The 16,897-nt window shown below is 54.9% G+C and overlaps 2 protein-coding genes and 2 pseudogenes across 2 annotated transcripts; 2 read left to right on the top strand and 2 right to left on the bottom strand.

The window, feature by feature from the left end:
• The first annotated feature begins 283 nt into the window (after positions 1-283).
• LOC126038930 (feather keratin Cos2-3-like) lies at positions 284-601 on the top strand. Its single transcript, XM_049801388.1, has one exon. It carries the CDS (start codon positions 284-286, stop codon positions 599-601), a length of 318 nt encoding a protein of 105 aa, XP_049657345.1.
• A 4,476-nt stretch (positions 602-5,077) lies between these two features.
• On the top strand, positions 5,078-5,827 carry LOC126038912 (feather keratin Cos2-3-like; annotated as a pseudogene).
• A 4,035-nt stretch (positions 5,828-9,862) lies between these two features.
• LOC126038911 (feather keratin Cos2-3-like) lies at positions 9,863-10,612 on the bottom strand (annotated as a pseudogene).
• A 4,476-nt stretch (positions 10,613-15,088) lies between these two features.
• LOC126038931 (feather keratin Cos2-3-like) lies at positions 15,089-15,406 on the bottom strand. Its single transcript, XM_049801389.1, has one exon. It carries the CDS (start codon positions 15,404-15,406, stop codon positions 15,089-15,091), a length of 318 nt encoding a protein of 105 aa, XP_049657346.1.
• Between the last annotated feature and the right edge of the window lie 1,491 nt (positions 15,407-16,897).

Genomic DNA, 16,897 nt, shown 5'->3' with positions numbered 1-16,897 from the left:
CGGTGGAGAGGGCAAAGGAGAGATGGTCTGTCACGGAGAGAGTCTGAGGCTGGGCTGAGGTAGCTTTTTGGCTAGACAGGAGCATTGCTGGGCCTTCCTGCTCTGCGAAGGACTCGGCTGAGCTCAGGCAAAGAAGCCCTTGTTCCCCCCTGCACAGCCTCTACCTCCCCACCCAGCAGGTGCCTTGGCTTCCTTTTGGTGGGGTTGCAGGCTGTTCCTCAGGTGTCCATGTGCTCTGCTTCCTCCCTGGCCTCTCTCCCAGGTGAACCACCAGCCCTGAGACATGTCCTGCTCCGACAAGTGCCAGCCCTGCCAGCCCTGCCAGCCCTGCGGCCCAACCCCGCTGGCCAACAGCTGCAATGAGCCCTGTGTCAGGCAGTGCCAGCCTTCCACCGTTGTCATCGAGCCCTCTCCCGTGGTGGTGATTCTTCCTGGCCCCATCCTCAGCTCCTTCCCGCAGAACACTGCCGTGGGCTCCTCCACCTCCGCTGCCGTTGGCAGCATCCTCAGCAGTAATGGAGTGCCCATCAACTCTGGGTGCTGTGACCTCTCCTGCATCACCAGCCGCTACTGTGGCAGCAGAAGGTGCTCCCCCTGCTAAAGCCACTGGTGACAGCCCAGACAAAGATCCCCGGGAACTCAGAAGATGATGCCAGACCAAACAACGGAGATCGTGACCATTGCTTGGAGAGGGCCTTAGCATGCCCCACTCCTCTTGCAAAGGGTGTCAGCCCTTTGGAAAAGGCCAGCCTGGGCTCTCCGAAAATATGGCCAATGCCTCTCCTTCCCTTCCTCCACTCTCTCCTTTCCCTCCTTTTCCTTTCTTGTTTTCTGCTCCCCTCAGCCTTGAGGCGCAACAAAGGCAGCTTGGGGGGGCCTGCCTGCCCCTTTCCCTCTGTGGGGTGTTGACACTTGGCCACCTGTGGCAATCCTTTCACTGTGTCCTCCTCTCAGAGACATCTTGTTTCCCTCTTTAGACTCATTAAACTCTGCTGCATCCCAGGCTCTGGCTCTGTGTGGTCCTTTCCTCTCTGAGTGCTCTCCAAAGCTGTCCAGGGAGAAGGGAGCTATGCTGGGAGGGAACAAATGGGTGAGCAGCCGGACCCTTTCTCATTCCTAGAGGACTGGGAGGGCAGGACACACTGTCTCTTGGCCTCCTTCAGTCCCTGTCCCTTGGCGCTGAGGACAACATCTCTGCCTACTCCACAGGCAGTGACCATCAGCCCTTCCCTTGCTGCATCTCTGCCCAGAAATATTCCCGTTGGCCTCCAAGCATGCCCTACAGGTGGTGATCCCAACTTATGCTGTCTTCATGGGAGGACCCCAGTGCTGCAGGGGGCCCTGGGAGGTTGGCAGCCCCACAAGCACTCAAGGCAGCTCCTCTTGCTCTGGATGAAGCTCTGCTGGGGGAGAAGGCTCAGACAGAAGACGGCCGTGAGGATGGAAGGAGGGGATGGTAGGAGAAATCACCTTGGCGAGAGCCCAGAGCCTCCTCCTCCTCACCTTCCCACCCAGCTCCAGAAGGAAGGGCCATGGCATGCATCCAAGGGTAAAGACAGCTAGGGCAAGTCGCCTGTTCTTCCGTCACACCCATACAGTGCCCCGTGCAGCCCCAGCGGTTCATTACACAGATTTGCAGGGCTGAGGTGTCTTGCAGGGTGCACATCCCCAACTCCCATCCGACGGAGCAGATCCAGGACAAAAAGTTTTTTTGCATGGACCTGCAAGATGGCACAGGTGAGGGACTGACAGTTCCTCCCATGATACTCTAGTGAGAGCACAGGTCAGAACAGCCCGCGCTCCCTCTTTGCAGCTCACGGCAAGGACAATCCCATCCTGGGGTGCAGGGAAAGAACGGTTCCATGGCAGAAGCTCTCACCACCTTCTCCTTTTCCCTCAGGCCACTAACCCCAGACCCTCACAGAAACAGCATCTTCATTTGCAGATCTGTGGGTGCATAGTGGAAATAGGGGTGCCCAGGGAGAACTGAGGGCCCTACCCGCAGAGCCCAGCCTGGCACAGAAGGGCCTCCTGCCTGGGTGCCAAGAGAGGAGAACTGTACTGTGCCCCACGTCCGAGCTTCCTCCTCTCCTGAAGCCAAGAGCTCATGGGGAACAGCCTTTGGTGCTCAAACCTCAGAAATTTGGGACTACAAAGACAGCTGAGATCTTCTGCACTGACCTACCTGTGAAAGACTGAGGGTGGATGGGCCGGAAAAGAGAGGCAATGAGGGATGGACGGTTGGGGAAAGAAAAGCTGTAAAGCTGTCCCTAGTTCCCAGGTACACAAGCACAAAGGCCAGCTGGCAGCATTGCCCAGCGTCCTCTGAGGGCAACAACAGCGGGAGAAAGAGACTGCTCCCGATGGCACAGATTCAAGGACAGAAAAAAAAGCATGTGAATGACAAACAGTCACGGCACCTCTAATTGCCATAACCGGTGTGAAACTAAAAAGACCTTGGCTGGCTTCCAGACACCCACCCAGCTGCTTTCTCACTCTCCCTTCTCAACAGGACAGGAGGAGAAAGTAAGGTGAAAAAGGTCACAGGTCGAGATAAAGACAGAGGGATTACTTACCGATCACCATCACAGGCAAAACCAGGCTTGATTTGGGGAAGGTTCATTTACTTTATTGCCAATTAAAAGTATAGCAGGATGGTGAGAAACAGCAAAAAACCCCCAAACCTTAAAATGCCTTTATCCCATCCCCACCTCTTTTTCACAGCCCCAACTTCCCTCCTTCATTCACAGCTCTTCTACTTCCTCCACCCTTAAGCACCACAGTGGGATGCAGAATGGGGGACGGTGGTCAGTACACAACTGTTCCTTTCTGCTGCTGTTTCCTCCTCACATGTTCTTCTGCTCCAGCATGAGTCCTTCCCATAGGCTGCAGTATTTCAAGGCTGGCTGCAGAGTGGATTGTGTCTACGGGCTGCTGGCCTTCTGGATAAGACTGCTTCAGTGTGGGTCCTCCAGAGGCCACAGTTCCTGCCAGGAGCCTGCTTCAGCATGGGCTCTGCATGGACCACAGTTCCTGCCTGGGATATCCTCCTGGTCTGGCGAAGCATCCTCCATGGGCTGCTGTGTGGGTATCTGCTCCACCATGGTCTTTCCCTTGGGCTGCCTGGGAATCTCTGCACCATTGCCTGGAGCACCTCCTCCTCCTCCCTCCTCTCTGGCCTTGGTGTTTGCAAGCTTGTTTCTCACAATTACTTTTTCTCCGTTCCACACTTCCTGTGCAGTGTTTTGCCCTTCCTTAAATATGTTTTCACGGAGGCACCACCAGCGTTCCTACCGGGCTCAGCATTGGGCAGCAGAGTCCCTTTTGGAGCCAATTGGACCTGACTCTGTCAGACATGGGTGTAGCTGCTGGACTCTTCCCACAGAGGCCACCCTTGCAACCTTGTCCCCCAGCTGCTGAACCCTTGCCACATAAACTCAATAGGTAGCGTGGGTCCAACAGAGAGTGAAGCACAACTAGATGGATAGGAATTTCAACAGAAGAGAACCATTCCAGGCTTCAGTAAGGGACAGAAGTAACTGTGAATAGCCTCAAGAAAAACGCTCTGGTTGGTCACGCTTTACGATTTGGAAAGAAATGCTCCAAAACCACAGCCATCTAATGTCCCTGGCAAGTCTTTCTGAATGCCTTTATCAAGCGGAGCGGGTGGAACTAATTATGGTGGTTTCCTTCTTTTTATTATCATCAGATCTTTACTGCTGTGTTTCACATGCTCCCTGCACCTCTTTGAAACCCCATGGCACTTTCCCAAGGCATTCTGCCTGGCAGGTCCCTGAGGGGACAGAAACCTGCTCTGACGGCATGCAGGGTTGCAGTTTTGCCTCCTGTTTTGCACAGCCACTGCACACTCCAGACATGAGAGCTATCCCAGCTTTTCTCCAAAGCCCCGATAAGATCATGGGTCTGCAAGTGTGCGCAGACTTTGAGGTTGTCCTGCTCGTGTTCTGGCTCAGGCTCTTGTCTTACATGCGTCTGGGCTCAGGCTGGAAAGGCAAGTCAGTGAGTCAGTGAGTCCAGGTCAGCTTGATAGTCATCAGGGTTCAGCAATATCCAGCAATCACCAGGTGTGTTCATAGAGGCAAGGCAGGTCTCAGGTGGAGCTGGGAAGTCACCCGCACGTCAGGGTCCAGACTGAGATCAGTGTGGTCCATGGCCCAATACAGGCACGGATGTGTCACAGCTGGAGCTGTAACTCAGGTTGGAGCCGAGCACTAGGACTTAAGCTTGAAAGCTGCTCCCACGGGAAGAGGAGGTGGCAGTGGCTGAAGCCTCCCAGCAGCAACATCTGGCAATGATCTCAGCAAGGTCAACGAAGGGGAGCGGGTAGACCTCAGTTACAGTACCTCTAAGCTGGATCGGAGGCAAGGCAGACTAAGATGGAGGATGCACGTGTGCTCAGGCATGCCTGCATGGAACCATCAAAAGTCTGCACGCTCACATAAAGCACAGCATCAGCTGGGGACTCTGCTGAGGAGATGCTCAGGACCACAGTGGCAGGACAGGACTCAAGTACCCTGGGGAAGGACCAGGCCCCAGACACCCTCCTGGCGCTGCCTGACGACCCGCAGGGTCTGCACAGGGAGGGGATGAGGCAAACGAGCCCAGCAAAATTGTCCTGAGAGCACTGTGACTGTTGCAATGGGGTCAGACACTCCCAGCAGAAGCCCACCTGCGTGCAACAATGAGCGACCACCAGAGAGAGATGGGGAAGCAAGAGAAAAGGATGTGGCACGTCCTCTCACATGGGAGTCCTTGGGCACGTGGACGAGAAGCACGAGCGTGCTGCCCATTTCCTGACACCTTTGCCACAAACAAGCCCACAGGAATGACCCAGGTGTACATCACCTGCCTGCACGGGACCCCTCCAGCACTTGAGCTGAGTCTTCTGCCTGTGCTGACGTTTGTCTCTGCCCAGAAATCCTTGGGCCTCTCATCCCAGCACTTACAGAAGCCTTCATATAGGAAAGCACGTGGCATAAGCCAGGAAATGAAAAGGCAGCAGTGCAGGAAACCAGGACACAGCCCATACCATTAGGTGGGATGGTCTGCATTTGACATGAGCTTGTCAGAAAATTATTACTTCCACAAAGGGTGCCTCTGGGCCTGAGGCAGCGCAGGACTGCTATAAAAGGCAGCCCGACTCTCTGCTCTCTCATCCACTTCTCTCGCCTCCTTCTCCTTGGGAATCAGGTGAGTGTGAAGCCTCTTCTCGTCCTCCTTCAAGATCGGGTCTTTCCTCGATGTATGTCTCAGCTGCTATGGGCTGTCTTAGCCCAGGGCTGGGAGCTGCTTCTCATGGCAGAGGGAAGGGGAGAGAAGGTCTTCTGCAGAGAGAGGCTGGGACTTAGTTGAGGTGGCTCCTGGCCTTGGAGCTGGGCAGCGTATGCTGAGCCAGGAGGTGCCTTGGCTCCACTGTGGATGGGTGCAGTGCTGCTTCTCATGTGTCCCCGTGCTCTGCTTCCCCTCACCCGTCTCCCAGGTGCCCCTCTTGCCCAGAGACATGTCTTGCTACGACCAGTGCCAGCCCTGCCGGCCCTGCGGACCAACACCGCTGGCCAACAGCTGCAACGAGCCCTGTGTCAGGCAGTGCCAGAACTCCACTGTTGTCATCGAGCCCTCCCCCGTGGTGGTGACCCTGCCCGGCCCCATCCTCAGCTCCTTCCCGCAGAACACCGTTGTGGGCTCCTCCACCTCCGCTGCCGTTGGCAGCATCCTCAGCAGTAACGGAGTGCCCATCAACTCTGGGTGCTGTGACCTCTCCTGCATCACCAGCCGCTACTGTGGCAGCAGATGTCAACCCTGCTAAAGCTGCTGGCAACATCCTCGGGCAAGAACCTCAATAACATGGTGCTGGCCAGAAGATAAGAGCTTTGGGGCATTGTTTCCTTCTTTCACTCTCTTCTCTGTCTCTTTCTTTTGCTGTCGGCGTCTCCCAACGCCAGCCTAGTGGGGCCTGCGTCCTTCTGCAGGGCAGGCAGATGGACACCCTGCTGGAGCTCCACTGCATCTTAGTGGCTGCCCCTGGTGCTCCCTGTGAGCCACCTCCTTTTCTTCTTCAGACTCATTAAAGTTGTGCTGCATCCCAGCCTGGGCCTCCGAGTCCTCCTTCCTTCTGAGGCAACTCTTCCAGTCAGCTCAGGGAAAAAGGTGGAGGAAGGGGAGGGTGGGATTCCCTGCAGTGGATTTTGTCACTTGGCAACATGGTCAATTAATTTCATGGTTTCATGAATGAACCGATTGTAACTGCTTCCAAGGCATGCTCAGCTTAGTGGGTGTCTCACCCTAGCTTGGCTCCTTTGGGCAAAGGCTTTGCCATCTCTCGCCAAGTGTTGTCTCTTCTTCCCCATCACACTTGATGAAACCTCTAGCCACCGTCTACATTCCAACTAACAGGCACCTTGGGCATTTGAAGTAGGCAATTAAGAATGAGGCAATCAAGAAACCAATGCACCCAGGAGTTACCACACAGACAATGAGTTGCAACGGGAGTCAGCCATTTCATGGCAACGGTCAGTTCCAGCAAACCAGTAATGCCAGTTGGAAGGCTGCCAGGTCCTCCCTGCTCTGGTGTATTACCGGCACCTCAGCCCAGGCATGGTCGGACCTTCATCTGGGGTAAATGGGTTCTGTCAGTCAGCCACGGGGGCTGGTTTTGTCCCTCTGACAGCAACAGAAATCACAGATTTAACCCACTACAGCTTTGTTTCTTCACTCTTGTCTGGGCAGCCGATTCCTTCTGGTCACGTACTGGGCCACGGTAAAGGAGAACAAGACGCTGGTAACTGATCTCATTTCCCTGGGCTTCCCAGACCTCTTCTCCATGTGTCTTCTAACTCTGGTGGAGAATGGCCTCCTCATTGTCACTGCGTGGACCAATTAGCACCTGCAGACCCTGCTGCATTTCTTCTTCCTCATCAGGTTTCCTTTGTGGAGATCTGGTACACCATAACCATTTTGTCAAAAATGATGAAGACTTTCCTTGTCACCAGGGAAATCATTTGTGTTGCCTGCTGGCTGGCACAGTCATTTTCCCCCTTCCTCCTGGCTACCACTGAGTTCATGATCCTCTCAGTGATGTCCTTTAACTGTGATGTCACCATACGCAAACTGCTCCAGTATACCACTCATATGAAAAAGAAAATCTGCTTCCTGCAAGCCCTGGTAGCATGGACATGGGGTTTGTGCTCATCTTCACCCAGGTGGCTCTCCTGCTGAATGGCCATTCTGCAACAAGAAAGACACCACTGGGGTCCAAGTCCCCTGACTCGGCCTCTGATGATCCAGATCCAGCACCTGCCGCCACCCCCTTCTACATGTTAAAGATGACCGAAGGGCTGGAGAACCTGTCCTATGAGAAAAGACTGAAGGAGTTATGTCCTTTCTCCCTGGGGAGCAGAAGGCTTGGGGGGAACCTCATCACTGTATTCCGGTGGCTACAAAGAGGACGGAGGCTCTCTCATCGGAAGGAGTCACAAGGAGAAGACAAGGGCCAAGGAGTACAAGTTGCACTGGGAGAGGGTTCATCTTGACATAAGAGATACATTTTCTACAGTACAAACAATCATTCACTGGAACAACCTCCCCAGGGATGTGGTAGAGTTCCCACCCCTGGAAGTCTTAAAGATGTGCTTGGACAGGGTTGTAGATGATCTCATCTAGGCTCCCTTTCCCATGAAACGTTGGACCAGATGATCTGTCAAGATCCTTTCCAGCCTGGACTATTCTATGATTCTATGGTCCTCTCAGTGATGTCTTTCAGTCGTGATGTCACTGTATGCAAACGGATCCACTGCACCACTGTCAAGACAAAGAAAATCCGCATTCCAAAAGAGTTTATTGCAATTGAGACTAACATTTATTTTGCAGAGAAAATGGGAGGCTGCATGGCTAATGTCCTTTTCATTTCCTAGACTTGTTCACCTAGTGAGGCATACGCTGCAGGCAGGGAATAGCAAAGAGGGACATGAACATTTGAACTTCTTCTCTAGAAAGCTTTTGTCACGATCCAGAGAAATGAGAACCCCCAAAGAGTGAGTCAGCAGGTCCACATTAGACTTCTGCCTAAGGCAGCAGATACCTATACCCAGAGGAGTGTACTGATTATCTAGGTTTTCTAGGTGAAAGCTCTGTTGTGTGTTGAATGGCTCCTTCGGGGGTGTGTGGGGGGGTGGGGGTTGTTGTCCATTGCCTGGGGCCAGGGCAGAGCAGGGCCTTGGACCCAGGCTGGGGCTGTGCCTTCCTGGGCTTAGTACTGGTAATCTTCCTCCCTGTGTAACTGCCCAGACTGGTCCTGTTCCCTACAGAGCCTGACATGGGGAGAGGTGTCCTACAGTGAGGGCACAGCCCTGCCCTTCGGTGTGTCCATGTGGTTCCCAGTGGTGTGCAGGGCCTGTTGGAGGACAGATCTCCAACGGCCAGGGACTGCAGGACTACGAAGACCCTGCCCTGCGAGTGAGGAGCCGTGGTGGTGTGAGCAGAGCTCGGGCTGGCCCTGCCTCAGAGCACCTGGGGAGCCAGGGAAGCTGAGTATGGGCAGGGTCATCCCCAGCGTTAGTGCTGTGCTTGGGTTGGTGCCTGTCCTGTACCACCGAAGGTGCCCAGTGCCGAATGAGCTGGACAAAGATGGTGTCTCTGCCCTGAATCGTGGGCAGGAGGAGCATGAGGGGAACCTCACACGGTCCATGGGGCGCTGTGTGCCTGAGACATTATTCTGAGCCCAGCATTGTCTTCAGGAGCTCCTTTCCTGCACCCAGGAGACCACAGATACCCAAGGGATGCCAGGATATAGAGCATTGCCTGGGCCTAAAGGCCAGGGTCCGAAAAGAAAATTTCAAGTGTAATTGAAAAGCATACCTAAACGTTGGCATTAATAGCAAAGCCACAAGTCCTTTGCACAAACTCAGGGAAGATGGGCACCTGAAACAATCCATGAGAAGGCAGAGGGGGTCACTGGACTGCGGAGAGCGCAAGTAGCTGTGGGGCTGCTCTGTGCACTGCTGCCATCTGCCCAGTCACCCGCTGCCTGTAAATGGTGGGGTGGTGGCCAGAAAGTGAATCTTTGGGCACTGGGTGCTCTCCTGGAGCCCCAGTGGCCCATGGGGCTGCTGTGTTCACAGGGAGTGGGGACTCCATTGTGCAGCCTCAGTGTGGCTGATCCCGATCCTAACTTGTGAATTACCTCAGCCCTGCGTGTCTGGAGAGCAGCTGGGCCCTCCCACGTGCTGAAGGGCTGTAAGAGGTACCTGGCTCACCTGCCTGTGCCCATGTGTGCTGGCCATGGACGTAGTTCGAGTAATGGAGGGGAAGGGAAGGTGGAGATGAGGCTGTGGGCTGCCCCCAGGCATTCTTGTCTCCCCAACCCCACTCCTGCCACCCTTGGGAGGAATCCTCTCTCTGATGGCCACTGGCTGTGGAGTCGCTGGGGATGTCTTTGTCAGCTGCAAGGGAAAGGGCACAAAACAAAATCCACTGCAGGGAATCCCACCCTCCCCTTCCTCCACCTTTTTCCCTGAGCTGACTGGAAGAGTTGCCTCAGAAGGAAGGAGGACTCGGAGGCCCAGGCTGGGATGCAGCACAACTTTAATGAGTCTGAAGAAGAAAAGGAGGTGGCTCACAGGGAGCACCAGGGGCAGCCACTAAGATGCAGTGGAGCTCCAGCAGGGTGTCCATCTGCCTGCCCTGCAGAAGGACGCAGGCCCCACTAGGCTGGCGTTGGGAGACGCCGACAGCAAAAGAAAGAGACAGAGAAGAGAGTGAAAGAAGGAAACAATGCCCCAAAGCTCTTATCTTCTGGCCAGCACCATGTTATTGAGGTTCTTGCCCGAGGATGTTGCCAGCAGCTTTAGCAGGGTTGACATCTGCTGCCACAGTAGCGGCTGGTGATGCAGGAGAGGTCACAGCACCCAGAGTTGATGGGCACTCCGTTACTGCTGAGGATGCTGCCAACGGCAGCGGAGGTGGAGGAGCCCACAACGGTGTTCTGCGGGAAGGAGCTGAGGATGGGGCCGGGCAGGGTCACCACCACGGGGGAGGGCTCGATGACGACAGTGGAGTTCTGGCACTGCCTGACACAGGGCTCGTTGCAGCTGTTGGCCAGCGGGGTTGGTCCGCAGGGCCGGCAGGGCTGGCACTGGTCGTAGCAAGACATGTCTCTGGGCAAGAGGGGCACCTGGGAGACGGGTGAGGGGAAGCAGAGCACGGGGACACATGAGAAGCAGCACTGCACCCATCCACAGTGGAGCCAAGGCACCTCCTGGCTCAGCATACGCTGCCCAGCTCCAAGGCCAGGAGCCACCTCAACTAAGTCCCAGCCTCTCTCTGCAGAAGACCTTCTCTCCCCTTCCCTCTGCCATGAGAAGCAGCTCCCAGCCCTGGGCTAAGACAGCCCATAGCAGCTGAGACATACATCGAGGAAAGACCCGATCTTGAAGGAGGACGAGAAGAGGCTTCACACTCACCTGATTCCCAAGGAGAAGGAGGCGAGAGAAGTGGATGAGAGAGCAGAGAGTCGGGCTGCCTTTTATAGCAGTCCTGCGCTGCCTCAGGCCCAGAGGCACCCTTTGTGGAAGTAATAATTTTCTGACAAGCTCATGTCAAATGCAGACCATCCCACCTAATGGTATGGGCTGTGTCCTGGTTTCCTGCACTGCTGCCTTTTCATTTCCTGGCTTATGCCACGTGCTTTCCTATATGAAGGCTTCTGTAAGTGCTGGGATGAGAGGCCCAAGGATTTCTGGGCAGAGACAAACGTCAGCACAGGCAGAAGACTCAGCTCAAGTGCTGGAGGGGTCCCGTGCAGGCAGGTGATGTACACCTGGGTCATTCCTGTGGGCTTGTTTGTGGCAAAGGTGTCAGGAAATGGGCAGCACGCTCGTGCTTCTCGTCCACGTGCCCAAGGACTCCCATGTGAGAGGACGTGCCACATCCTTTTCTCTTGCTTCCCCATCTCTCTCTGGTGGTCGCTCATTGTTGCACGCAGGTGGGCTTCTGCTGGGAGTGTCTGACCCCATTGCAACAGTCACAGTGCTCTCAGGACAATTTTGCTGGGCTCGTTTGCCTCATCCCCTCCCTGTGCAGACCCTGCGGGTCGTCAGGCAGCGCCAGGAGGGTGTCTGGGGCCTGGTCCTTCCCCAGGGTACTTGAGTCCTGTCCTGCCACTGTGGTCCTGAGCATCTCCTCAGCAGAGTCCCCAGCTGATGCTGTGCTTTATGTGAGCGTGCAGACTTTTGATGGTTCCATGCAGGCATGCCTGAGCACACGTGCATCCTCCATCTTAGTCTGCCTTGCCTCCGATCCAGCTTAGAGGTACTGTAACTGAGGTCTACCCGCTCCCCTTCGTTGACCTTGCTGAGATCATTGCCAGATGTTGCTGCTGGGAGGCTTCAGCCACTGCCACCTCCTCTTCCCGTGGGAGCAGCTTTCAAGCTTAAGTCCTAGTGCTCGGCTCCAACCTGAGTTACAGCTCCAGCTGTGACACATCCGTGCCTGTATTGGGCCATGGACCACACTGATCTCAGTCTGGACCCTGACGTGCGGGTGACTTCCCAGCTCCACCTGAGACCTGCCTTGCCTCTATGAACACACCTGGTGATTGCTGGATATTGCTGAACCCTGATGACTATCAAGCTGACCTGGACTCACTGACTCACTGACTTGCCTTTCCAGCCTGAGCCCAGACGCATGTAAGACAAGAGCCTGAGCCAGAACACGAGCAGGACAACCTCAAAGTCTGCGCACACTTGCAGACCCATGATCTTATCGGGGCTTTGGAGAAAAGCTGGGATAGCTCTCATGTCTGGAGTGTGCAGTGGCTGTGCAAAACAGGAGGCAAAACTGCAACCCTGCATGCCGTCAGAGCAGGTTTCTGTCCCCTCAGGGACCTGCCAGGCAGAATGCCTTGGGAAAGTGCCATGGGGTTTCAAAGAGGTGCAGGGAGCATGTGAAACACAGCAGTAAAGATCTGATGATAATAAAAAGAAGGAAACCACCATAATTAGTTCCACCCGCTCCGCTTGATAAAGGCATTCAGAAAGACTTGCCAGGGACATTAGATGGCTGTGGTTTTGGAGCATTTCTTTCCAAATCGTAAAGCGTGACCAACCAGAGCGTTTTTCTTGAGGCTATTCACAGTTACTTCTGTCCCTTACTGAAGCCTGGAATGGTTCTCTTCTGTTGAAATTCCTATCCATCTAGTTGTGCTTCACTCTCTGTTGGACCCACGCTACCTATTGAGTTTATGTGGCAAGGGTTCAGCAGCTGGGGGACAAGGTTGCAAGGGTGGCCTCTGTGGGAAGAGTCCAGCAGCTACACCCATGTCTGACAGAGTCAGGTCCAATTGGCTCCAAAAGGGACTCTGCTGCCCAATGCTGAGCCCGGTAGGAACGCTGGTGGTGCCTCCGTGAAAACATATTTAAGGAAGGGCAAAACACTGCACAGGAAGTGTGGAACGGAGAAAAAGTAATTGTGAGAAACAAGCTTGCAAACACCAAGGCCAGAGAGGAGGGAGGAGGAGGAGGTGCTCCAGGCAATGGTGCAGAGATTCCCAGGCAGCCCAAGGGAAAGACCATGGTGGAGCAGATACCCACACAGCAGCCCATGGAGGATGCTTCGCCAGACCAGGAGGATATCCCAGGCAGGAACTGTGGTCCATGCAGAGCCCATGCTGAAGCAGGCTCCTGGCAGGAACTGTGGCCTCTGGAGGACCCACACTGAAGCAGTCTTATCCAGAAGGCCAGCAGCCCGTAGACACAATCCACTCTGCAGCCAGCCTTGAAATACTGCAGCCTATGGGAAGGACTCATGCTGGAGCAGAAGAACATGTGAGGAGGAAACAGCAGCAGAAAGGAACAGTTGTGTACTGACCACCGTCCCCCATTCTGCATCCCACTGTGGTGCTTAAGGGTGGAGGAAGTAGAAGAGCTGTGAATGAAGGAGGGAAGTTGGGGCTGTGAAAAAGAGGTGGGGATGGGATAAAGGCATTTTAAGGTTTGGGGGTTTTTTGCTGTTTCTCACCATCCTGCTATACTTTTAATTGGCAATAAAGTAAATGAACCTTCCCCAAATCAAGCCTGGTTTTGCCTGTGATGGTGATCGGTAAGTAATCCCTCTGTCTTTATCTCGACCTGTGACCTTTTTCACCTTACTTTCTCCTCCTGTCCTGTTGAGAAGGGAGAGTGAGAAAGCAGCTGGGTGGGTGTCTGGAAGCCAGCCAAGGTCTTTTTAGTTTCACACCGGTTATGGCAATTAGAGGTGCCGTGACTGTTTGTCATTCACATGCTTTTTTTTCTGTCCTTGAATCTGTGCCATCGGGAGCAGTCTCTTTCTCCCGCTGTTGTTGCCCTCAGAGGACGCTGGGCAATGCTGCCAGCTGGCCTTTGTGCTTGTGTACCTGGGAACTAGGGACAGCTTTACAGCTTTTCTTTCCCCAACCGTCCATCCCTCATTGCCTCTCTTTTCCGGCCCATCCACCCTCAGTCTTTCACAGGTAGGTCAGTGCAGAAGATCTCAGCTGTCTTTGTAGTCCCAAATTTCTGAGGTTTGAGCACCAAAGGCTGTTCCCCATGAGCTCTTGGCTTCAGGAGAGGAGGAAGCTCGGACGTGGGGCACAGTACAGTTCTCCTCTCTTGGCACCCAGGCAGGAGGCCCTTCTGTGCCAGGCTGGGCTCTGCGGGTAGGGCCCTCAGTTCTCCCTGGGCACCCCTATTTCCACTATGCACCCACAGATCTGCAAATGAAGATGCTGTTTCTGTGAGGGTCTGGGGTTAGTGGCCTGAGGGAAAAGGAGAAGGTGGTGAGAGCTTCTGCCATGGAACCGTTCTTTCCCTGCACCCCAGGATGGGATTGTCCTTGCCGTGAGCTGCAAAGAGGGAGCGCGGGCTGTTCTGACCTGTGCTCTCACTAGAGTATCATGGGAGGAACTGTCAGTCCCTCACCTGTGCCATCTTGCAGGTCCATGCAAAAAAACTTTTTGTCCTGGATCTGCTCCGTCGGATGGGAGTTGGGGATGTGCACCCTGCAAGACACCTCAGCCCTGAAAATCTGTGTAATGAACTGCTGGGGCTGCACGGGGCACTGTATGGGTGTGACGGAAGAACAGGCGACTTGCCCTAGCTGTCTTTACCCTTGGATGCATGCCATGGCCCTTCCTTCTGGAGCTGGGTGGGAAGGTGAGGAGGAGGAGGCTCTGGGCTCTCGCCAAGGTGATTTCTCCTACCATCCCCTCCTTCCATCCTCACGGCCGTCTTCTGTCTGAGCCTTCTCCCCCAGCAGAGCTTCATCCAGAGCAAGAGGAGCTGCCTTGAGTGCTTGTGGGGCTGCCAACCTCCCAGGGCCCCCTGCAGCACTGGGGTCCTCCCATGAAGACAGCATAAGTTGGGATCACCACCTGTAGGGCATGCTTGGAGGCCAACGGGAATATTTCTGGGCAGAGATGCAGCAAGGGAAGGGCTGATGGTCACTGCCTGTGGAGTAGGCAGAGATGTTGTCCTCAGCGCCAAGGGACAGGGACTGAAGGAGGCCAAGAGACAGTGTGTCCTGCCCTCCCAGTCCTCTAGGAATGAGAAAGAGTCCGGCTGCTCACCCATTTGTTCCCTCCCAGCATAGCTCCCTTCTCCCTGGACAGCTTTGGAGAGCACTCAGAGAGGAAAGGACCACACAGAGCCAGAGCCTGGGATGCAGCAGAGTTTAATGAGTCTAAAGAGGGAAACAAGATGTCTCTGAGAGGAGGACACAGTGAAAGGATTGCCACAGGTGGCCAAGTGTCAACACCCCACAGAGGGAAAGGGGCAGGCAGGCCCCCCCAAGCTGCCTTTGTTGCGCCTCAAGGCTGAGGGGAGCAGAAAACAAGAAAGGAAAAGGAGGGAAAGGAGAGAGTGGAGGAAGGGAAGGAGAGGCATTGGCCATATTTTCGGAGAGCCCAGGCTGGCCTTTTCCAAAGGGCTGACACCCTTTGCAAGAGGAGTGGGGCATGCTAAGGCCCTCTCCAAGCAATGGTCACGATCTCCGTTGTTTGGTCTGGCATCATCTTCTGAGTTCCCGGGGATCTTTGTCTGGGCTGTCACCAGTGGCTTTAGCAGGGGGAGCACCTTCTGCTGCCACAGTAGCGGCTGGTGATGCAGGAGAGGTCACAGCACCCAGAGTTGATGGGCACTCCATTACTGCTGAGGATGCTGCCAACGGCAGCGGAGGTGGAGGAGCCCACGGCAGTGTTCTGCGGGAAGGAGCTGAGGATGGGGCCAGGAAGAATCACCACCACGGGAGAGGGCTCGATGACAACGGTGGAAGGCTGGCACTGCCTGACACAGGGCTCATTGCAGCTGTTGGCCAGCGGGGTTGGGCCGCAGGGCTGGCAGGGCTGGCAGGGCTGGCACTTGTCGGAGCAGGACATGTCTCGGGGCTGGTGGTTCACCTGGGAGAGAGGCCAGGGAGGAAGCAGAGCACATGGACACCTGAGGAACAGCCTGCAACCCCACCAAAAGGAAGCCAAGGCACCTGCTGGGTGGGGAGGTAGAGGCTGTGCAGGGGGGAACAAGGGCTTCTTTGCCTGAGCTCAGCCGAGTCCTTCGCAGAGCAGGAAGGCCCAGCAATGCTCCTGTCTAGCCAAAAAGCTACCTCAGCCCAGCCTCAGACTCTCTCCGTGACAGACCATCTCTCCTTTGCCCTCTCCACCGACCATGATCTCAGAGCCCTGACATAAGACCAAGGAGCCGGTAGCAGTTGAGTTGTTCTTGAAGGCTCAACCTTTTTCTAGAGGAGGAGGAGGAGGGGAAAAGGGGGGTTCCAACTCACCTGGTTCCTAAGGAGAAGGAGGTGACAGAAGTGGTTGAGAGAGCGACCAGTTGGGCTGGCTTTTATACTGGCCTAGCACCGCCTCAGGGCCCAAAGGCAGTTCTGCATAAGCAACAATTTTCCTGCATGCTCCTAATGAACGGAAGCATCCCAGGTAATGACATGGGACGTGCTGCTGTTTGCCTCTATGCTGCCTTTGTATTTCCCGGTTTATGTCATGCCCATTCCATCACAGAAGCTTCTTTTGAGTGCTGGGATGAGAAGTCCAGGTCAAGGATGCATCACAGTGGGCAGGAGACAGGGACTAAGTGCCAGAAGAGTCCAGTGGAGGCAGGTGATGTCACTCTGGGGCACTCTGGTGGGTTTTTTATGGTCCTGCTGACAGGGAGGGCCCTGGCTGCTCCCAGCCCTCCAATCCTTGGCTCGTCACTCAAGGGCTCCTGTCAGTACGTGCCCTGTGCTCTTTCCTTCCCACCCGGCTCAGTCCAACAGTCAGTGGCTGTTGTCTTCCCAGGCAGGCGTGCTGCACTTCAGGTTTTCAACTGTCTTTCACCTTAAGCTGCCCTCAGGAGGAAGTTGCCAACCTCTTTGGCCTCCTCCTCTCTCTGGACAGTCCCTGAGACTCCTCTAGCTATGCTGCTTGTGCATCTGTCCTGCTCAGAGTGCCCCGTCCCTGCTCTGGCAGGGAGGTCCCCAGCAGCGCCTCGCTCACATCCCTTCCTATTGCCTCTTTCCCCATGTGCTTATCAGCAGCAATGTGCATGGGAGCGTGATTGTGTAGCAGTCTGTGGGATTACCTGCACGCACACCTATGCTTGTGCGTACACCCAGCTGTATGCCTGTATGTAGGTCGTGTTTCTGCGTACATGTGTGTTTTTTTGCACAGGTGTGAGTACTTGCATGCAACTACGTGTCTCTGTGTCCTTATGCACATATGCCTGACTGTGCATCTGTGTATATCATTGTGTACACTTGTTGGCTATGCGTGAATGCATGCGAGTGTGTACATAGTTGTGCCTGACCTCATGCCCAGGCCTAACCATTCCAAGGCCCGTAATGACATCCCTCCATGACAGTGCCAGGCACTGAC

This window comes from Accipiter gentilis, chromosome 5 (assembly GCF_929443795.1).
Source record: "Accipiter gentilis chromosome 5, bAccGen1.1, whole genome shotgun sequence".
NCBI lineage: Eukaryota > Metazoa > Chordata > Aves > Accipitriformes > Accipitridae > Astur > Astur gentilis.
This window is presented reverse-complemented; position numbering and strand designations above follow the sequence as displayed.

Coding starts and splice junctions, on each gene's coding strand:
- LOC126038930 (XM_049801388.1), top strand. CDS start 284: ATGTCCTGCTCCGACAAGTGCCAGCCCTGCCAGCCCTGCCAGCCCTGC.
- LOC126038931 (XM_049801389.1), bottom strand. CDS start 15,406: ATGTCCTGCTCCGACAAGTGCCAGCCCTGCCAGCCCTGCCAGCCCTGC.